General features: G+C 40.2%; 1 protein-coding gene across 3 annotated transcripts in view; it reads right to left on the bottom strand.

Annotated features, from left to right (window-relative positions):
- Positions 1-8,802: 8,802 nt before the first annotated feature.
- The window catches only part of slco4a1 (solute carrier organic anion transporter family, member 4A1), a 48,735-nt gene continuing 33,800 nt past the window's right edge, over positions 8,803-23,737 (bottom strand). For all 3 annotated transcript variants that reach the window (XM_072697213.1, XM_072697211.1, XM_072697212.1), the window contains 10 exons: positions 22,861-22,951; positions 20,348-20,469; positions 19,092-19,203; positions 18,000-18,154; positions 15,777-16,026; positions 13,702-13,864; positions 13,036-13,211; positions 12,855-12,919; positions 12,562-12,710; positions 8,803-11,699 (listed from right to left, as the gene is read on the bottom strand). In XM_072697213.1, coding sequence (XP_072553314.1) covers positions 11,520-11,699; positions 12,562-12,710; positions 12,855-12,919; positions 13,036-13,211; positions 13,702-13,864; positions 15,777-16,026; positions 18,000-18,154; positions 19,092-19,203; positions 20,348-20,469; positions 22,861-22,951 — 1,463 coding nt within the window. In that variant the 3' untranslated portion in view covers positions 8,803-11,519. The remainder of the gene's footprint in view (positions 11,700-12,561; positions 12,711-12,854; positions 12,920-13,035; positions 13,212-13,701; positions 13,865-15,776; positions 16,027-17,999; positions 18,155-19,091; positions 19,204-20,347; positions 20,470-22,860; positions 22,952-23,737) is intronic.

Genomic DNA, 23,737 nt, shown 5'->3' with positions numbered 1-23,737 from the left:
TATGTATAACCCCAGTCATTAGGTGCAGGGTTTTGTCCTCTTCCTGTATTATTTTAAGCTTGTAGATCAACCAATGATGGACTACCCAGAAAACGCTGAGCAGCTTGCAAGTGGGCCGCCAGCTTTGCGGTTAGTGGGCCAACAGTGGTCCACAATCCTCTTGCTATTAGGTTTGCAAGAACTCCTTTCAGGGAGGTAGCAACACCTTACTACCCCCACCACAACCACCAGCCCCCTCCCAATACGTTACATTAGTTAAACATGAGGGGTGAAATTTATTGTGTTAACGCAAATTAATCATCTTACCAAGTTTGGCCTTAACTTCCTCCCGTAGGTCACTCTGTTTACAGAGCCTAGAGGCGTATTAGCGGTTTTCTTTAGGGATGTAAACACAGCCTTGCTACTGTTGAGCTCAGAGAGTAGATTGTATTTTATTTATGCTGAAATATGGATTAAATCTCATAATTAACTCTAATTATCTTACCCATCCCCCAACCCCCCCCCCACACACACACAGCTGCACCTCCCTTAGCTCACTTAATCCAGCCCAACGACTGATCATCCGTTTATCCATTTATCTCTAAAAAAGTTGTTGTAGCATTTTCTTTATTAAAGCTTCTTTGTCCAAGCTTCATCGTGTTTGAGGCTAAAGTTCTCAAGAGATTCCTTCAGTCAGTTTATTAGGCATACCACACATCGATTTGTTCCCCCGCCCAATAATTCAACTAGCATTTTAACTTGCTTAATCAGAATTAATCACAGAATATTGTACAGAATATAACTAATATATATATCACTTGTTTTCCACCAGCAGTCCAATTTTCTTATTTTCCCTACATTGCATATTTTTGTTATCCTTTATTTAGTTCATTAAATTTTTTTTCTGTTATTCACATCATTTCTAAAAATTCATTTTCTAATGTAAAAGTCTTTTGAGAAACTTGCTATGTATATGTGTATGGATCAGAATGATCTGGGTGGTTCATGGGTAGACCAGCAGTGACAAACAGTCAGTGAGGTGCTGACCTTATCAAGCCAATGGCCAGATACATGCTCACTGTCTGGGAAGGTGGGCTTGAAAACCGAAGTATAGTAGTGACCTCTGGTGGTAAGAAGTGTAAGAAGACCTGACCAGACCAGACCAGAGTATTTCTACCTCATTTCTTTATTTTTCTCCAGCCATCTTAGATAAACACATGAGTAGTATTGAACTGAACAACTTCTCTTGAAGTTCTCACAATGTTTAAATCTGCATTATTAAAAAAGATAATGTAACTGATTACAGGGTGTTTTAGTTAACTCAGCTTAACTTAGTTAATAGAGGAAATTATTCAACAATTTTTTATTCATTCTGATTATTCACAAGTTAAAATGCTAGCTAGGACACCCTTGAATTTTTAAGCAGGAGAACAAATAAATGACTAATTCCTATTAAAATGACTAGAGGAATCTGGGTTTTAATACATCTCAATATATCTCAATATTTCATCTCGGATACAGAAGCTTTATTATTATTATTATTATTATTATAATTATAATTATTATTATTATTAGCTGAATTAAGTTTAGAGCTAAAAGTGTGTGTTGTATGTGTGTGGGTGTGTGTGAGAGAGAGGGAGGGAGAGAGAGAGACAGAGGGATGAGGTAGGGGTAGGAGTATAGAGTTAATTATGAGATTCAATCTGTATTTCAGCATAAAGTGTAATCTACTCTCTGAGCTCAAAAGTAGCGATGCTGAGAGTAATCAATGGGAGGAACTTGGTAAGATGATTAATTAGCATTAGAAAATTGGTTAACATATTAAAATTTGCAGATCATGCAAACTAAATCATTTTATATCAGAGCTAGTCATTATTATTGTTCTCTCTGTTGTGTGTAATATTTGTCTGAGTTAATAATTAACTTTTATATTAATAAACTTATTAAGTTTTAGTCCTAAGTTCTTTGGTCCTAACTCATTTTTCTAGAGAACTCCAGCTCTATTCTAATCTGCAGGTCCAACTTTCCTTATCACATGCTGTCCCCAGGGTGAAAGGTTTTGGCAATATAGCACTGAGACCTTGCTGGGATTTGAAATGATGATGTCCTCACTCTAGATGAGCTGTAAAATTACACTACATAACAGCCCAGTTCTGAGTAAATGTACCTCTCCATTCCTCCCTGGTACAGATATTTAACTGCCTGTTTGTCTGGAGACAGGAAATCATCCATTTAAATCCTAACAACACCACAGCCCTCCACGATGAAGAGTCTGAGAACAGGAATAGGAGGAGTCCTGATCTGCAGAAAAAGTAAACAAATTTAAAAAAAAATATTCGATTTATTTTGGCTTTGTCCTTCTATTTCTTTTTGTTGGACTTCCATTTGGGGGCTGTTTCTTATATTACAGGGGTTCATATAGGTCCCGCATAATTCTGGAAACCTGGAAGGGCAGTATTTCTGATCTGTTTGAGAGTAAGAGTAAGAGATATGATACAATATCTTACACTAGAGAAAATCAGGTATGCATTGCAGGGTTGGAATGATAAGATTCACTCTTGGTGAAAGGCTTTTTTATCATATATGGGTAGCCTTGCCCTTATTTCCATTTGAAAATGTAGATTTCTATATTCATATAACTACAGTGTTCAATTTTTTAAATTTTGTATAAATTTTTCTATCTACCTTGTACTCCTACCTTAATAATGTGCAGACTCCTCTTTCTTTCCCTTTTTATAGTTTATTTTTTTCTATATTTTTAGTTTTTATCTTTTGCTTCATGCATTTTATGTATTTTTATTTTTTACAGCACAAATCTCTTATTAAAAATATATTTCTGCTGCATTTACTAATGATTCTGAGGCTCAACTTGAGGTGTATTGTTCAACTAAAAGGCAGGGGAAAATGTGAGTTAGGAGAATTTCTGATTTAAACAGTACAACCAAGTTGGGTCAAGACTCTAAAATTAGTTACCATATATTTTTTTAATTTGGGTTAACAAAACACTATTAGTTGATGACCAGTGTGTTGCTGGCATATGATGTCTTTTTGTGGTTAAAAACCCAAAAGTGATTACTTCCATAATTACCTGTTTTTACTGCATTAAGTAGAAAAGTCTTAACCTGCATGAATATTCAAGCCCAACGGATTTTATACATACAAAAAATTGGCAGATGTGCTTCTCTATCTAGGTGTTTTTGTTGTTGTTGTTGTTGTTGCAGACACTTTCTTCAGGCTGCTCTGCTCTAAAGGAACATCATGTATTGGGTTCACTTTTCAATTAGGTAAAAACAGGTCACCCTTCAGCAGCACAAAAACATCTAAGTAAACACTCTTTATTTTTAGGCTTTGAATCAGTTTCATTGTCACCAAGTGAGGCCTACATCATTTTTTCTGGATTTTCCAACTAAAAGCTCTGGTTCCCATTTAGTTTTTTACATGTACTAATTCAACAACATAACATTTTTCGGATGGGTACTAGAAACACAAATAAGATGTTTTTCTCCTTAGATCTCTGGAATTCAGTGACCTGAAGTATAACTTGCAGAAGTAATCTGTAATTACTTGAGACTTGGATGGTAGATGTATGTTTTCCAAATTTAACAACAAAATAAATGCGAAAAGTAAAAAAAAAAGGCTAGTAAGACATGGGAATGAGATTATTAAGTAATGGCTTTGACTTAGTAAGACAAGATCTTGTTCCCAATCCATACTAAGTCGTGGCTTAAGATCTCGTTATTTGTAGACACAACTTATCTTCTGTAAAAAAGATTTTCACCAGCGGGGCTTTGTCAAAAATATAATATTAATAGTAATATTTAACAAAATAATGATATTCATTCTTTGATTTGATATGATTTGTACATATCGTTTGCAGTAAATCCTGTCAAAAAATATGAATATTCATTTTTCAGAACTAAATCTATGGCACATGGGCGATGTGAAACAGAATCTTACCTTAGCAGTTAAAAATAAGTAGAAACATGAGTAGACAGAGGGATTCATGTGCTTTCATGTGACCCCGTCCTTTTGTACATATCTTAGAAAAAGGAAAGTAATGGATCTCGGAATGTAAGGAACTGCCTTGGGTGGTTTTATGAGGGAGCAGTCATTCCTTTCAGATCAGTTTGTTAATGATCTTCAATAAATCGGGGTGTGGGATCCACTGGAAATCCCCTGATTTTGTCACCTGTATTTAATCTGTATTTAAAGCACTTTTTACAACTGCCGTTGTCATAAAGCAGCTTTACAGAATCAAGATTCCATAAGAGGACAAGAGATCAACACAACATAAAAACCTAAGCCCCCCGCTGAGCAAGCCAAAAGCGACAGTGGCAGGAAAAACTCCCTCAACGCTGGAGGAAGAAACCTTCAAAAAGCAAGACTAACCTTTGGTTAGAACTGCCTAGAAATGATTGACAGCCACTGGGCTACCAGATAAGACTGTACTACCACTCAGTGCTGATGTTCATAATATATAATCTTAATATATAATCATACTAGAGAGGTCTCAACATACAAGTGTCCAGACGCCTACAGCATTGTGCCAATTTACAGATACATGTCAGATGATTGTGGGTGGAGTTCATTCAGCTCTTGTTTGATTCTCTTTGATGTGTGTGTTTGTCTGTGTGTATCATGCCTTTCTACAAATCATGGCCCTCGGTGCTCAGCATCTGCTGTTTCCATGGAAACCGCATTCCCTCAGCTGCAGTCCTTGGAACCTTGCCATTCAGTGTTTCTTATCTTTCTGTCTGTTTACAGTGTTGTTGGATGTTGGGCCACACTGACGTATACTGATCTGATCTATTCGTTTAATGGTCTCTAATAACTGTGCAGTTACACATTTACAGTCCAGGCAGTCCAGTGTAATTACTGGTGATTTATTCATCGCTACAGACGTGACAGTAGTAAGGATACACATACGTTTTATCAATTTTAGATTTGAATCATGTAGATACACAATAATGCATCTCCATAGCTTTAACAGCATACTCATGTGGTTATACATGAGCAGTGTGTTTGGTTTGGCGCAACAGATAACATCACTACCTGCCAATGAAGTGTCACACCATGTGGGAGGCTGGGGTTCGATTCCTGGTCTGGGTGACTGTGCTGTGCTACACCAATAAGAGTCATTGGGCAAGACTCCTAAGAGTAGGCAATTTTACCATAAAATAGCAGCTTGATTTTGATGGTACGCCTAGGCCTGGAACACAGCCACTGTGCTATGTAACTTTGGTAGAGCTGCACAAGACCTCTTCATTTGCTGGTGTTGTGGCTCTCAGCTTGTCAACAAATGCATGTGTAGAGCTGTGGAAAAGGGGGAGCTCGAAACTCAATTTGCAGTGGTGTTAAACTCTGCAACTGTAGGGGGAACCCTTGAGCAAAAAGAAAGTCCCATAATAATGCTGCTTATAAATAGGCAATGCTGGCATTGTTGAGCTGAAAAGGTGGTTCAGATCATATAAAAGCTAACCACACAATTCTTTCACAGTTCCTTTTCCTCTGCTGTGGGCTTATGTTATCAGGGGGATTGGTTATCAGATCCAATATGAGAACAAAAAGTGAGCATGCGTACTGACATATAACAGGCCTTCCTCTATTCGTCCTGGCTCCTCTTTCAGGCTGCAGTTTTGCTCCATTCCAGCTGGCAGTGTGCTGAAAGCAGCCAGTAAAGGCCTGTACCGCTGATTAGCCGGCTCAACTGGGCTGAAAATTTGAACAGGAATTGGGATTTCCTGTAGGGCCCTAAAGACACACATGCTGTTACTTGTCAGGAGGTGGGTATATATATGCAGAAGTTTGGCCACCCCAATGACATTCTGTGTTTTGAGGTGTTGTGAAATTAAGTGGTTTAAAAAATCCCGTGTGAAAAACTACACTCCTCAACAACTCTCCAAAGCCCTTTTACTCCACCGATATCTTGTCTGTATCTCGGCTAGAAAAACACAGAGGAAGCCAGTAAACGGCTTTCAGTGTGGGGGGAATTAACATGCTGTCCTGCCAAGAATCCACTGTCACAATGAGTTGGAAGTCATATTGGAAGTGCTTTTTCAAAATTGAGTGTATTATTCAGCATGAATGGGAGGTATCTTGACTATTGCACCTTTTATTGCACCTTTACATAAAAAAAATAAACAGGGAGTCCAAAATATAATACAAAAGCTTTAAGCAAAAATTGTTTGAAACTTTTTATCTCTGACTGGGGGAGAAGGGACTGGGAAGAAGTTTGAACATTGTGTATGTATGGATTTGAGCAATATGTATGTAAAACTAGGTGCACAAGAATTAGGCCTACTGTTTTCTTTATATGCTTTCATGTCAATAGCAGAACACAAAATAAACAATTAATTATTATCAGGATTAATAACATCAGGTATTTCCTGATACATATTTAGTATAGATATGCTGTTTTATTGCTTAATAGTATGTCATTGTCTGTCACTAAAAGTCTTTGCCTAATCTACATGTCACTGTAAAGATTTTAGTATACAACAATCACCTTCATAACAAAAACACATAATTACGATTAGTATAATTATGAACTATCCCACATCCTTCTAAAATTAGCTTACGTAATAAGCCCCATCTAAAATTGGGCCAGTGGTTCCAACCTTCTTTAGGCCACTGCATGAGTTGGTATTGGTATTTGGAAGATACACTTGATTATTTGTCTTTTCTAATGTTGGTGTTAGTTTTACCTCCAAGTGTCTCAGATGCTCAAGAGTCAACTAACAAATTTACTGTCACCTCTCATAAAAAAGGTATTTCACTGCACTGTGTTTTGGAACAAAGCCTGAGCCTCCAACATTTCTGTTTTCTGTAATGGACAGCTGCTTGCAATAAGGTTGGAGAACACTTGTGAAAGGGGATCGTGGACCACTCCTCCATGCAAGATAATTTCCAAGTATTTAATTTTTCTAGGATATTTGCCTGTAGACTGTAGAGGATGGTGGCGTACATGAAAATACAATTTTTGTTATCTGATCACATCACACAATTTTATTTGTAGTTCCATTGGCATTCTATTGATTTTGAAAACCCCATGAAAACACCAAGATTGAGCAAAACTGTAGCTCTGACACTGTGATCCTTGGACTCCATTTGGACAGTATGTTCAAACTTTCAATTTCTGGTTTCAACTGTAGCAATCTTTTTAATCACTCTGTCCATTATGGTCATTTTATTTTAATATTTATTTTTTCATTATCATTTTCTAATCTCTGAAGGTCCACAACCTTGTATCGGCTCTTTGGTTTTGACCCATGGATTTTGTCCATGTCACCTCATATTTATGTTCCAGTAAAACAGAAAATAGTCATAAGCAACAATGGAGAGCAATACATTGTCACCAGACACTAGCACACCAGACTGGAAAGGGTTACAGAACCTTTTCTGAAGTGTTCATCCTCCCCCAATCCACTCTAAGGCAGCTAAAATATACAAATAGTGGAAATTAAGCTCTACTGTTATTCTCCCAAGGAGTGGTCAAGCAAAAATCACTCCAAAGTGGATATACTCTAAAGGGAACATAGCAGAATAGCAAAGAGAAAGAAACTACTATCCGAAACAAGGTCTGCTTCCCATCTGCCCAGTTTCCTAAAGACTATGTATATAAGCCTGAAGTGTTTTGGAAGAATGTTCTCAGGACAGTTAAATTTAATATGAAATGTTTTGGGTTAGATGAGATATCTGGAGTCCATACAAACTTCATCTGAACTGTTAAGCATGGTGGTGGCAGTAACATGCTTTGGTCCAAGTTGATGTTTAATGACATAAAGATATGTAATGCTTGATGATTTTTCTTAATAAATAAAGGTAAACACAGCAAAGGTCTCAATAGTTCGTCAATAGTTTTCCTAAAAAAAAAAAGAGACTCAGACTCAGGTTTTTGGATTCAGCTGTTGCTTCTTAAAAAAACATTTATCGAAACTTCTGCATCATAAAAGAGATACCAAACAAAAGTACCAAACCAGAAATGTAACCCTCCCCCCTTACCCACCCACCCCCTCTTGTTTTAAGTGGCAAGAAATGTGATGGTATGACATCACTTTGAATAAACAACAAACATCAATTACAAAGAGTTACATTGTTTATCACACTTACAAATGTTTATGGGGAATAACACGATGACCAGACAGGCCTTGATTCTTGCAGTTATTAGGGGGAAAAAAACAACCAACAAAAATCCATAGACGTTCTAAACAGCACAAAATAAACAGTCTCTAAAATCTACTGCCACCTCTCACAGATGATGCCACATTTTTAATGACGTTGTGCAAATCCTCCAAAAACATTTCTAAGTGCATTCATTTGATGGGGGAATAAGCCCAGCAAGGAGGCAACTCAAGCTTTTACATTTTTCAAAAGCATAGTTCTCTGAATATCAAGTTACTTCAGCAGAAATGCATTAGAAAGGTGCAAATGAACAACAGAAACAGTACACAAAACCTTGAAGCATCCAGGTTGGTATAAATTGAAAAATAAATAAAACCATAACAACACACCAAACAAATCCTAAAACCTCAATGTAAAGTGGCATTCTTTAGATGCATTTTGGTTTCGAGATTCATACGGATCGGGTTTGTGAAACAGAACACTGCTTCAAGTAGCTCAACAACACTCAAATTAGAAACTGTGAAAGTATGATGATAAGACACTTTATGGAAATAATTACGGACAAATCAGCCTTACTCAGTGGGACAGTAGCTGTTCCACACCTCTCATAATACACCTGACACTACACAAAAGCAGTTTTCCCAGGCCACATGGACCTGAACATGTGGAGAACCCACATGGTCAGGTCCATGTGGCCTGGGAAAATTGCTTTTGTGGAATATTGTGGAATAATTTCATGGTCTTTTTTTTGTTTGTTTGTTTGTTACTTTTGTTTTATTCTTCAAAATAGCTCTCAGCATAAATCAAACCCATAAAGCCATTCTGCACAATCCTGAGGTACAGTATTTTGGCACAACTGGAAATCTGTTTAAAAAGTATAACATCAAAATACAGTAATTGTACATGTCTTAGTTTGTATGTCTTAGTATGTTTTTTTGTAGTTTTAATGAGAAGTAAGCCATTTATATTTTACTGAATAAAGTCGAGTGGCATAAAACTAAACGCTAAACTGACCCAATGGCTTATATACTTTGATACAGTAGCCTATATAGTTGATATATATGCTCATCTGTGAAGAAGTGAGTTTGGTTTAAAGTGCAATTAGAAGGTGTGGGGTAACAAGACTGAAAGCTGAGCAGGATCACTACATGATCATGTGATTTTAGTTTGCTTGTGAGTTCAACTTGTGATGTATTCTAGTAAGGCACTGCCTATCACTGGTAGCTTTGTCTTGCAGCACAAAAAAAAATTAAAAATCCTTTTGTGTGCTGGAGTGGCAATTTGCTTACTGTATCTGCATCTGTTTAATGATTTTCCAATCATTTACATAGAATTAGTGCTGTATTAATATGTATGATGTGAACAATAAGTGCTTTTAAATAAGTATAAGAGAATTCTTTGAATGTGTAAATAGATAATAAATAATAATCTAGCTTTTAAAACTCTGATTATGCTATCTGGAGAATTGATAGGCTTTGCTAGCTTTTGTGTCTTTAAAACTACAATCAGTAAGTTTTAGAGCTACATAACATTTAACGCCAAAATTCCTGTAGAGATAATAGCAGGAATTCTAACATCCGTTTGCACTTAGAAACGGCACTGCATTCACTATGACAAATGTCTGAAAACAATGTGTCTACGGTAATCCAGGCTGTCTGAAAATTAACTTAAGTGACCTGCTTTAAAAATGTACTGCAGCCCTAAGAAGACCTTTGCAAAAAATTTCCAACCTGAAGCTTTTTAGCTGAGCACCACACTGACGCATGCCAAACTGACGCATGTGCATGAGAACCCTTCATGAGAAACGTGCACTTGTATAGGGAACTTTTGAGTGTGTGCGTGAGAAACTCTACCTGACCATGAAAAATGTTCACATTTCCTAGGGTAAGCTTTCACATGGGCATGGGAACAATATCACACAGAAAAGCGTTGCATGTGCAAGAGTAAATATGCTTCTGCTTGGGAAACTGTGTGCACAGCAAACTGTCTGTGAGGGAGAAACTTTCACATGTGCATGGACAACTTTAGTATTGCCATGGGAAACTTTCACATTACTACGGAAACTTTCACTTGTGCATAGCAAGCTTTCATAAGTGCATGAGAAACCTTTTGCGTGTGCATGGCAAACTGTCCATGTGCATGGGAAGCTTTAGCAAGTGCATGGCAAACTGTCCTGTTACTATGAACAACTTTCAGATCACTATAGGAACTATTACAGCACACATTGGAAACTTTCACATGTGCATGGGAAATGTTCAAATTATGGGAGCATTAACGTACACGTAGGAAAAGTTTGTGTGTGCATGGCAATCTTTATATTTCTAGGTTTCAATGTTACTATAGGAAATGTTAACGCAGGTATGTAACATTTTCATGTGTGTAAAGGGAAACTTTTACATTATCATGGGCACCATTACTGCATATCTGCATTGGAAACCTTTGTGTTTACACAGCAAACTGTCCATGTGCATGGAAAACTTCAGTTACCATGGGAAACTTTTTACATTACTACAGGAAACTTTTGCTTGTGCATTGCAAACTTTCACAAGTGCATGAGAAACTTTCACATGTGCATGGAAAACTTTACTGTTACCATGGAAAACTTTCACATTACTATAGGAAGCATTAACAAGCCAAGCTGTTCATGTGTGTAAGAATCTTTCACATGTGCATGGCAAACTTTCATGTTACTATGGGAAACCTTAACGTGTGTCCATATGCATGGGAAACTTTGGCATTACCATGGGAACCCTTCACATGTGCATGGGAAATGTATGAATGGGAGAGATGCTAGTATGTGGTGTCTGAGTATATGAGGTTTCTAGTGCTCACTTAAAAGCTGTCAGACTTTTTTTTTGCAGAGGTCCTTATGGGGGTTCAAAAGAAGGTACTGACTGCAGCTTGAATTCATAATGAGCTCTCGTATGGCATCAGGTACATTTAAGCATTAACGTTTAGTGCACTTCTCCTGTAACATCTATGTCTTTGCTTTCACATCTCCCAGTGTGCATCCGCAGCGCTTTGAGGACAGTCAAACCTACCCTTTTAGTTGTCAACGTATGTTTGCAGTATCATGGCGAACACCAGCACATTCCCTGCCAATGACAATAACCCCACTGAGACCGTTGACTTCTGGCGTTAGATGACCCACCTCCAGACATGGACGTGTAAGCCAGGTAGCAGCGGAGTGAGGAACTTAAGGCTGCCACATAGCAGGTGTGCACGCATGTGCAAAGCTGGCGTGCTGGACCCAAATGGTGTGCGACCGCAGTGGAAGATGAAACACAGTGCATGGTTTGTTGTATCAGAGGTTGTGACGAAGCTGATGGACTACACACATATTCACACACACTCACACAGGTGGAGGGGAAGTGAAAAAAAGGTGCACTCGCTCATGTGGTTGTGTTTGGAGCCGAAGGTCACAACCTGGCGTGCACGTTGGCTATGATCTCAGGAGGGAGTTCTTTAATAGGGAAGTCTCCGGTGTCCCCTCCACTGTCTCCTGCCCCCTGATCTGTGCTCTCACAGCTGCTCTGAGGAGACTCCGGAGGAGGCTGGTATAACACACTCGCCAGCAGGAAGAATACAGTGCCTAATACCTGCGACAGAGAGAGAGAGTTCAGCCCAAGAGCAGAGCACAAGAGGCTTAAAGGAGTCCCCAGCAATCCTAAAATGCCATAATGGGACCTACAGATAGCTTCTGTCACCATTAAGGGAGACGGAAAGGAGTGCAAGGAGAAAACTGTTGCTGTCAAAAACACAATCATTTTTCACATGGCTGATTTCTAATCCCTTCTTTCTGAAGGCTTTAGATAGCGCTTAGGATCTGTCTGAGGTTTCAATAAGACAGGCTCCTCCAACAGATCTGACCATTCAAGGCATGGACTCAGATCCTTTAAGTCCTGTAGGTTGTGAGGTGGGGTCTCCATGGATTGCATCAATGAGCCTTAAGAGCCCATGACCCTGTTGCCGGTTCACTGGTTGTTCCTCCTTGGAGAATATTTGGTAGTTACTGACCACTGTGCTCTGATAACACCCCATTAGAATCGCCTGGTGTTTTGGGGATGCTCTGGCTCAGTTGACTAGCAGTCACAATCTGCCTCTAGTCAAAGTGTCTCAGATACTTTCATTTTTACAGCTTTTAACACATCAAGTTCAAGAACTGACTGCTTACGTGCTGATTAATATATCGCACCCCTTGCACTCTCGCACTTTCATGCCAGACATTAGATATTTTCCATTTAATTTCAAATCAGTGCAGTCATATCATAGACTGCTGTATTGATTGATCGGATTCAACTAAACATCTGCCAATACATTTGTAGCAATTTCCATACCTTCACATAAACTATTGGAATTTTCTCTTCTGCACATGTGTGAAATTACTGAATTTTTAACTACTATGTCTCATTTTTATAGTACCTGTAAGTATCTGTTTTACTTCAGTGTATTTTGCTATACCTTGTAGATGATGCCAGCGGTGAGTGTGTATTGGCTCATGGCGGAGTTCTGGTAGAGGTAACAGGACCCATGTTCCCCACATTGCTCCTGCCACAGCAGGCAAGAGATGTCGATCACTGAGCCGAACGCAATTGGACCTGGGATGCCACCTGCAGGACGTGAGAGGGTATTGCAGACCAGTTCAAGGGTTAGTTAAAAGTTCCAAATTTTTTAGATTCATTTATACAGGGAAACAGGAAGAAAAAACAGTAGACCATTGGACACGGCTATAAAAACAAGAGATTTTAACATACCCAGCGTTCGCACTACGATCCATTGAATGCCAAGCCCAAAAGACCGCTGGCTGTCAGGAACACACCTGGAAGATTGAGTCAGAGAGTTTCAGTCTTAGCAGTGCTGGAGGCTGATGCCACTTGAAAAACACTGTACGTATAGGGGGGCAGTACACTGTACGTATAGGGGGGTAGTACCTACCTGAGTGTGGCTGTAAGAGCAGGGATGCTGCACAGGAAGGTGAAGGAGATGACAATGAAGAGGAAGGTGAGAAAGGCCGGCATGTGGTTACAGGAAGAGCTACACTTTCCTGCTACAGCTATTCCTGCCTCGCCCCGAGACATGTTCCCGAACACACAACTACAGTCTGTAAACACCTAAACACAAACAAACACACACACACACACATTATTAAATGTTGGATGTATAGATCTTACCAAGATTTAAATCAGTTATGATCCTGAAAACTCATGATGATCCAATTATTCCAGATGTACTGATAATTTCCTAAGCTGTTACACACTTCCCTCTCCAGAACTATTTGGACTGGCTGATCATCAGGAGGCCTATGTCCAGATTAAAATAATAATAATAATAATGAGCCTTTACTGTCACTATGTACAGTACAATGTTCAAGTTCTCTTTGCATACGTTTAGAAGGCCGGGGTCAGAGCACAGGGTCAGCCATGAGGCAGGCTCCTGCCCCAGGAGCAAAGGGGGTTAAGGGGCTTGCTTAAGGGAGGAAGCTTGGTGGGCCTGGGTATAATACTCACAACCATGTAATTTACAACCCACTGCTCTAAGAACTGAGGCACAACTGCCCACAATTATAAGATTGGAGATAATTGTGTGGAGTGTATGCAGTACCTGTCTGCCACCACGGCTGAGTGTGCGGTTGATGGTGCTGCAGCCAGCGTGGCAGGGGGAGTAGTACATTAGCCCATCAGCTCCGCACACGGGGTTGTACTGCTCCTTCACACATTGACAGTTTGCATTACAGCCCACCGTCAGGTTCCCACCTGCAAAAGAACTGAGAGACAAAGAGAGAAAGGGAAAAAGAAGAAAGGGGGTTATTTTCGACTCTCCTTGTGTTGCACTGTATGGGCCAGATACACACACAAGTGCAAGCAAAGCTTTGCCTGTAGCTTCTGCTACAGGACATCGCTCAATATCAGTCTGAGACCCTTACACGAAAATTCAGAGGAAAATTCATGCAAAACCAGCACATAGCAAGTTGCTTAACCGTTATATTCCTTACTATGTAATCGGCCACACTTCTGATACACAATATGGACAAAAGTATTTGGACACCTGCTTATTCACTGTTACTTCCCAAATCAAGCGTATTAAACTTGGTTTATCCTGCTTTTGTTGGAGTTACTGTCCAGGAAAGGTTTTCTGAATTTTGAAGCATTGCTGTGAGGATTTGATTCTTATTCACAACTCGCTACCTCATCCCAAAATTACTGGATGGAGCACTATCCATCAATCCAGAGAAAACAGTCATGGTGTCTGTAGGCTCATGTTTATTTGCTCAAGAGAGTCCTATTCTATTGGCAATACTTCTCTACCGGGACTAGACAAGCCGTGTGTGCGCATTTGCACATCTGTGTCAGCAATGAGCACAACTTAAAGTAGCTGAATGCATAAACACGAGGGAAAGAAATGCACTCATGAATACTGTTTTTTAGCCACATGCACGGTTGTGTTTTGTCTATTTAACACACGGGCCAAATGTGTCCGATGTGAGACTAAAAAAGCATGCTGTGTGTTTTCATGTGTATGTCTGAGTCTATACAACGCTTAGCGCAGTCCTGCTGCCTGGTTTTATTCATCTTTATGATTCTTCAATGCAGAAGCCTCAGGCCATGCTTTCTTGTGGACATCCCAACTCTCTCACTCTCACTCTCTCTCTCTCTCTGTCATTTTCTGTACTTTTCCTTCCATATGTATTTTTATTCCGTATCTGGTTGGAATGTTTACCTTTGTTTATCTTTTTCTACTTTTATAGATATTTCTATTTTTTCTCATTTTCATATTGACCGAGCACTCTGTCTGTGTGTGTGTGTGTGTGTGTGTGTGTGTGTTGGGGGGGAATCTTAGAATCTATCTAAGATTCTTTTTTTGTAGAATCTGTGGGCAGCAAGGTCCCTTTACAGAACGAAAGCTGGTTAGATGTAATGACATGCACAAACGCTTAAAGCGTTATTCAGCTGTATTTGAAGTTTGACTTTATTGCCCGTTGTCTTTGTCTACTCTCTCTCATACATTTCTGACTGCCCAGCATATAGGCCAAAGTCAGTCAATTGATCAGTAGTCAGTAACCTACTTACTATATTTAACTGTGCCAAATAAGAAAATATAATTGATATATGAAAGTTTATCATTTTTGTTCTTACGACAACTTTTGAAGTAGCTTGAAGTAAATGTCTGAAGTGCTGCATCACGCCAATACGCATTTGTTTTTTTCCAGCTTCCAGCCAATGGTATCTTATTACGACATTGCCACCCAGTGGATATAATCAGCATTACACAAACTACTAATAAGGTCAAACAGCCGAAGGTTTTGCTGAGTTTTTATCATAGCAATTTGGTGGCCTAAAAGGTCTATCGTGCTATTAGAAGGCCTGGTAGAGGCTGAAGGTGGAATGATTGTATAAACAATTGTTACAGTATATTGAAACATGTATCATATATCACAGGCATCTAGAAGGTCAACCTTCTTGGACTTTAACTAAAAATAGAATCTGAAAACTGATCAAATCAAACATATAATAAAATTAGATTGTCAGATGTCCAAAAATGAAAAGGAAAATGAAAATGAAAATGAAAAAACAAGACCTGCGTGTCAGCAACAAGGTTGTACTGACTAAGATGTTCAATATCGGTCAATACTATCCGCCAGTCCTTAATCTATTGTCACTGTCGCTGTGTTGTGTCACCTGTTGTTGTAAGGCTGCAGATAGAAGGGGCTGCTGTAGTGGCTGTGCAGGGAACTGTTGTGGTAAGGGGTGGTCACTCCAGCCATGGGCACATTGGGGCAGTGCAGGAGGAAGATGAAGATGGCCAGCAGGCTGACCACGGCACACAGCATGCAGAAGCGAATGATACCTCGGCAGCGCAGGTTCAGCTTCTTCACAATGTAGCCACCTAGGAAGGTGCCACCCCCACCAGCGGGTACCACCATGTAACCTTGAAAAGGAAGCAGAAGGAAGAGGGAGAAAGTGGCTGGTATTATTGTTTGGGACATGCTACATGTGTATCAGTGGAGATGAGTGCACATCCTGTTTGTCAGTATAAGGAGTAACATAATATTCTTTTTGCTTGAATTCTCCAAACTTCCAATGCTCCGAGGAGTATGTGTGTGTGTGGGTGTGACGTTAATATTCAGTAGATTACTCAGCACAATGCTGCATGGTTTGAGGCCTTGAGCTGACTGCTCATGAATAGCAAGGTTTCCTGCGAACATGGCAAGAGATTGAAACCAAATGTGACACAAGCAAAACGAGTGCTGTTGTGCCGTGACTGCCAGCTATTTCTACTAACAGAATATTCACTGATGGATACACAATACACAATATACAGACATATAAGTAGAGGTATGATTATAATAAAGACAACGTTACTGAGTAATTGTTCATAATAGATTTGTGCTGGAAACATATTTAAGTTTTTATTTGTATCAAAGATGTGCAGGTAATCCATCATTCCCCCATACTGTTTAAGCTTAGATGCTCTCACTTTGTCTTCATCATCAGCCAATGTGCTTACTGTCATCTTCAGCACAGATCTGTATAACTGAACCGCCAACAAGTGGTTTTATTAGTCAGAACTTATTTATGATCTACATTAACATAAGGGCTGACTACAGTTTGACTGTTAATGCTTTATAGTAGGGATGGTGTGTTGGTGTCTGATGGCCAAAAAGCTCCACCAAAGAACCTTCTTCCAGTTGCCCTCTGAGTTTTTCACATGGCTTTGGGTAAACTGCAGTCCAGATGTAATTCTCTTTGCCGCTCTCCCAAAAAGCTTTGAAGAGCTGGAGAAGAACATGGGCAACAACTGTCATATGCCACAGTCTCTCCCATCTCAGGTGCTGACGCTTTTAACTCCTTTGGAGTAGACATAGGTGTCTTGGTGGCCTTCCTCACTAATCATCTTCTCGCACTGTCACTCAGTTTGTGAGGACGGCTAGCTCTAGGTAGATTTAGACATATTCGATATACCTTTCATTTTTTAATGTTGGATTTAACTGAACATCAGGGGATGTTTTACTGTATAAGGAACAGTGACTTATACAGTGCAATCAGCTTTTCTCTGAGTTGCACGACGTGTTGTTTGTCTTCATGGTGCATTTGTATCCAGGAATACTGATTAAACAGTGGCTGGTGTAATCAGTGACAGGTATCTTTATACAACAATCACATCATTCACAGCATTCAGGTGATCTCCATTTCATTCATTGACTGGTGACTAAAATGTTAGCAATAACTGCCTGGACCTCTGCTGAAGTAGGTCAGTCACCTTAAAGGGGGTGAATATTTATGCACTCACCTATTTTGCATTTTATGTTTCTGTTTAACTGACATTACCTTATAGAGATTGTAAGGATTTTTATTTCATGTGACCCTGCCTGGTAAATGACTAAGGCCTTGTCCTCAGAGTCTTAGAATGTAGTCCACATATTTACTAGTTCTTAGATGTGAAGGGCCCAGAACCTCATGAGCATTACCCATTGCTGGGCGAGGCTGGCAGCCAGTGCAATAGTGATGCTAACACTGCAGTAGCAATGCTAATAGATAAGCTGGATATAGATGAATGTGGGCTCACTATTTGGTATTACTATTTATTTGGGATGTGATTGCTTAAAAATGATTTCTTAAGTGTTTGACCTAAATAAGCAAAAAAACCCAGAAAGGGTTACACTGTGCCCCGCTCTATCAGAACTGATGCCGCATTAACAGCTGCAGATCCCAGTCTTATACCGCCAGATGAAAAATTTGATTTGATCTGAACGAATAAGATTTTTTTATATGCGTAAAACAGGATGGGATGACAACTATGTGATTATCACCTGTGAAGTATTGGCACTGGATTTGGTGGTGTATAATTGCATCACTCACATCACTGACTGAAAAAATGACAGAAGAGTGGAGATGTCTTACCAAACCAGGTGGCTGCCTCTGATGCACTCAGACTGAACTGAGACTCCAGAAACTTCGGCCCGAACGTGGACATCCCAGCTATGAGAGTAGCCTCTGTAGCACCAGCCAGACACAGAAAAATAAATGTAGGGTTCTTCAACAATAGCAGCACTGACCTAAAGAGACAGAAATGAGCAAGACAGCACAAATGTAATTAACAGACTTTTATAGTGTCACTGTCCTAAAAAAAATAATGTTGACATAATGTGATTCCTGATAAACAGACCAATAGAAATCCTCCAAAACGCTTTGAAATGAAATCTTTTTTTACTTCCATTGAAGGTTAACAAGGCATTTTGGAGATACATACATATATTTTTTTCGTGCCAGCGACAACATTTTTACTCCTGTGGCAGAGAAAGTTGCATAATAGCAGTCCATTCACACGGGCTGTTACATAACCTGACTTAAAAGCCGCTGCTTTGATTTTTTTCCCCCTCAGTAATCCCTGTTACCACGGAAACTCGGTGGCTGCTCCGTGGGACACACTTAATTAAAGCTTTGAGCCTATTAAAACCTTAACTTTATCCAGACGGTGTTTATGACATCATTGGAACAACCAGTTATTAAGGCCGCACTGACCGTCTCGACCAATCCATAGCAATCATTCTGTTTGTGAACCAATCAACTTTGACCTAGACTGTGCCCTCCACGGATGTTTTAACGCAACAACAAGTAAGTGACTAAAGCAAAGGCATGAAAGGACAGCGATTCAGCGGTGTGCCATTACAGCCACAGAGGAGAGAAACTTAGTCCCACACACTTTGCCAAGAAGTCTCTCTGAGCATGACTAAACAAGCTTGTTTCTAAATGGCCTCATTGTGCTTCCCCATCTGCCCTCTGTGTGCGGTATGATCCTCTGCTGTCCTATTGGTTTTCTTCCTCCCCCATCTGAATCATGTAATTCCCAATTCAGCTTCCATCGGATTCTATTCACTCACACCGCGTGGCTCTTCATCTCCCATCTCTTTCCCCCTCGTCCTGGATCTGTTTTCCTTTCACTTGTGCCTTGATTAAACTTTCACTCTTGAAGCGAGGACAGGGTGTTCTTACCTGGGCATGTCCTTCACAGTCTTGCCAAACTGGGGGTCTGCGGCGGTTACTTGACTGCCGTCCTTCAGCTGGTGAGCCTCGGACACACGCATGGCCACGTAGCGCTGAGAACCTATGTGCATGTAGATGTGCATAAGAATGATAAACTGAGTGTCTGCCAATCAGGAGAGCCTTTTTATTACATTGCATGTATGTTCACATAATATATATACAAAAAAAAATAACCTTGGTGCTGGCTTTATTGTTGGATGCACTGAGATTTTTTTATAGCATGCAAGCTGAGGAACTGAGAAGGAATGCTGACCAGGAAAGTACTTGATATGATTACTCAGAATACCAGTAACAGGTAACTGAAATGCCTTGTATTCACTAATTAAGAAATTCATGTATTATTATTATATTATCATTTAATTTATTCTGTTTTTCCATGATCATTTTTCTCATTTTTCCTGTTATTTCTTTTCTCCAGACTGCATGTTATTTATGCCATCCGGTAACAAATGCTGTGCCCCCATAATAACAGGGTAGTTTTCTTGCAACCATGAGAAATGTGTGGGGCTTAATGCTATTAAAGTAGCACTGTCTCAGATATGTTTACAAATATTTATATGCAAAATATTCAGGTTTTTTATATTATTTTATAGTATTTCTTTAGAGTTATAAAATCTTTAGAGCTATTCAGAGTGGTTTGGAAACTTAGGCTAGACTAATTTCTTTACAGTGGTGGTGACAGGAACCAGAGCTCGGAATGTCTGCAATGCAAATATAGCTATATTTTTACTATCCTAAACCACCAGCAGTGATTCTGCGCATATATATATATATATATATTGTAGTGCCCCTAGCACTAGCAATGCTCCCGACACTAGGAACGCAATAACTTAATGCTTCTCCTCCGATACATGTGAAGCCGCCGAGGTTGGCAAAGGGGCATGGCTCGGGATTCAACCCCCCAGGCCTTATCCACTACATAACTACCATAAAACGTTTCAGGCAAGTAATGTATTGGTAATCATTCTGTATAATAACTAACTATATACATTTTTGAGTCATTAAACGCTTCAGATGTTTGGTTCCTATCACCACCAATTCTAACTTGCCATTTCATTATGATATGGTATGTCACTGCAAAAAAAGGCTTGTCGTCCTATAATATTTGGCGGGCATTGCATTAACCTGAATAAACTAGTGTATGTTGATATATTGTAGTTCTCACTGTTAATGTTTTTTGTGATACACAGACAGATGAATTGTACCTGGCAGCTGGCGGGGATAGCCCAGAATGGGCAGAGCAATGACGAGAGCTGCAGCCCCTCCTGCCAAGAAACCAATCCACCATGCTCCCACCCACAGTGGATTCTCTGGAGTCAACTCAGTTCTGGATAAATGGGGAGGGACAGGGACAGAGAGTTTTCATGCAACTGAGTCAATAAAGGGAGAGCAAAAACAAGTGTTTGAGGGGAAAAGGATCCATCAGACAACTGAAGTATTGTATTTTTAATAGAACTTCGAGACCGATGGAGAGTACAGTGGAAACCGAAAACATAATTGAAACGATTGTTTGAATTTTTCCTTTGATCTCAATGCAAAAAAAATTGAGTTCAAATTGATTGACTTCATGGTAGCTTGAGGGACAATGCTGTGGAGGACAAAGTGTCATTCAACTATTGACCTATATGACCTATAGGTAGGTCATAAGCATCTGATTTTCCAGCCACTATTTCCAGCAACTCTTAAGGCATCAATCTTAAGACTTCATTTACAGTAGTGTGAAAAAGTCTGGGTCCGAGTCTTCGGCTTTATTTCCAGTCTAACCAGCCATTCAGCTAAAGTTCATTTTTTAATGTAAGAAAACATTTAACAGAACATTACACAGAAGAACTAAATCTAGCAGATTTATTTCAGTATTTCATGTGTGGACTGTTTACAGCTTCATTCTTTTTAAAATACTCGCTTTTTACTCGCAACTCATTTTCTTTCAGTCTCAAAACAAAGTGCATTTTCTGCTTCTCACAATCCATAATTCCAAACACATTCAATGACTTTCAGGTCTGGACTTTGGGGTGGGCAGTCAATTGTTCTGAGCACCAGCAGCTTTAGTAGTTTTTGAGATTTGTGATTTCTTTGGCTGTTTCCTTTATTCTGTTCTTTTTAAATTAATTTATTTCCGTAGTCTCTCCCCTCCCCTATTACACGCAATGCACCAACACACACTCCCCCTCTGACACGTGCCCAGCCAACAACACCTCTTTGCAACGTCACCAGGCAACCAAAGTGCTGCATCCCTGGCTCTGACGCACCGGCTAGCAGACGCCAGTCGGGAGAAAGTGCCATCTCCCCACCTTAGAGAGAGCAAGGCCAATTATGCTCTCTCAGGGCCCCCCAACAGCATGAATGGGAGCATGAATGGGATTCAAACCAGCGATCCTCTGATCACAGTGGCGGCACCTTAGTTCGCTGGACCACTCGGCTGTAAGACCTTCTTGATCATCTTCTCACAGTGAAAGGATTGACAGAAAAGAGACACCTGTGGGTGTCTTCAGAACTGAAGTGAGAGTAGAGCTAGCTTTTTTCCTCTCCTCCCACTGCAGGTTTCAAGTGCTGTATACCTGAAGGGGGCAGCTTTGGTGGTCTACCAGCTCTTGTACTGCTGTTAGGAGTTTCATCTTCTCTCTGACATTTGACCGTGTGTTTACTCCAGTTTTGTTTTTTTATTTATTTTCCATTGACGTCTTTCTGTCTTAAGCAGGTGGACATGAAATACTACTACATGGCAATGACAAAACACGGCATCTAACAACTGCCGCACTCACTACATCTCAAGCTCTAGCAGGTAGGCACCTTCCTATCTATGCCGTTTATGATCTAAATAGCAACTCTTCCTGTCGTTAAACATTCAGCTCTTTGAAGTGAAGTAATACAGGAACATGAGAGGATCGCTGTGGCCGTTTATGATCTGATCAGCAACACTTTCGCTGGAACTGGCGTGATCCTACACCTACCAGTTAAGGTTATGCATAACCTTCCCTTCACTCATTCGCCCGCTACATCGCAAGTTCTTCACAGGGGTCGGACAGGTAGGCACCTCCCTTAGTCATTGGTTTGCTGAATTAAGCCCACGTGACCTCCGGAAGGCTCAACAGTGAAGTCTACCAGCAGCCTATATCTCCCACCATACTACACCTACAGTCACACACTGCCCTACACCACCCAAACTCAACCCTTTCCATCAACAAAGAATCAAAGAAAATACTTCCTGGAAAATGAATATGCAGCAATAAATGCAACTTAAAGTAGCTGAATGCATTCATTAGAAGGGGTGTCCACTAACATTTGGACATACTGTGAATTTATGCACTTGTGGAATGTACTAATTTCAAGTCACAGTATTCTTACTGCCACTTCACTAAAATAGGTGTTCTTCAGACCGGATGTTCTGCTGCAGGAGTACAGTTAGACCTGCAGGGTCAAAACAAACACCTACATGAATAGATTTATTGCGACGTGGTATTTTATTACAGCTCAGACGGAGGCTTGTGTAGTTTGTGTAAGTCCGTCAGTCAGTGGCCCGGTTGTCTTCCAAAATATCTAGCTAAAATATGCTAACTACATGTAATTCTTTATTATCAAGCTAAAATTTTGATATGAATTATTAAATAAGTGGACAGAGTGTTGTTTTGACCCCCTTGACACTGGACTGTATGTAATGTGGCCCCTTCCTTCAAATGAGTTTGCCCCCCCCCCGAAGGATGCATATTGAGGGACTCACGCTTGGCCGATTTCTGTGTACATGTTGAGGAAGAAGCCACCCAGTAGGTATCCGGCTGCTGGGCCCACAATGGCCGCCGTGTAGAAGATACCTGGGAAAGGGGGAGGCAATTTAGTTTAGCATGCTAGTCTGTGAGGGTAAGGCTTTCCGCTGCTCGCCCTGCTGCCCCCCTGAGTCCTGGAAAAAAACAAAACAAAACAAAACCAAAAACCCTCCATTGTTCAGCTTCTTACAGTTCACCCGCATGTGTGTTGTTTTGTTTTTGATCGATAGCGTGGCGGGCGAGAACCAGGCCGCTTTCACAGACGACTCTGTCTGGGAGAGAGGGCTGACCGGGGTCGCGATTGTCTTCGACGGTCTTTGAAATTGTGGGAAGACCTGGAAGCAGCACAATTGAAGGACGCTTTATTGATGTTTGAGCTGGACGCTAAAACCAATAAAGCTCAGCAAATGGGCAGATGGGTACATTAGTGCCTGAGAGGGCCACATACAGGGCTCTGCTACACTATCCATAGCCAAAGTGTCTTTCTAATGTCATTTAAAACCTGCACACAACATACATTACTACGGGTTTCCTTTAATTCCAGGTACTGGAGCATAAGGGGGATTTTGAACCATTACATAACACACAAATACACACACAAAAGTAGCAATGTTACTCAAGGCCATGAGGCCACGAGGCCTCTGTGTTTGCATATCTCTAATCTGTATGTCACATTTTTTTGTAATCTTGCAATTAGAAGAAACATACTTAGTCACAGGTCACAACTGAGCACATCCTGTTAAGAAACGCTGCATACGTTTTTTTCACTCTGTCCGCACAGCTTATCGTTTTGAGCAAAGGAAAAACGGAGTGAGTCAGGCGCGACCACATTTA

The sequence above is a fragment of the Salminus brasiliensis genome, chromosome 14, assembly GCF_030463535.1.
Source record: "Salminus brasiliensis chromosome 14, fSalBra1.hap2, whole genome shotgun sequence".
NCBI lineage: Eukaryota > Metazoa > Chordata > Actinopteri > Characiformes > Bryconidae > Salminus > Salminus brasiliensis.
Note: the sequence above shows the minus strand (reverse complement) of the source record. Positions and strands in the feature narration are given on the sequence as shown.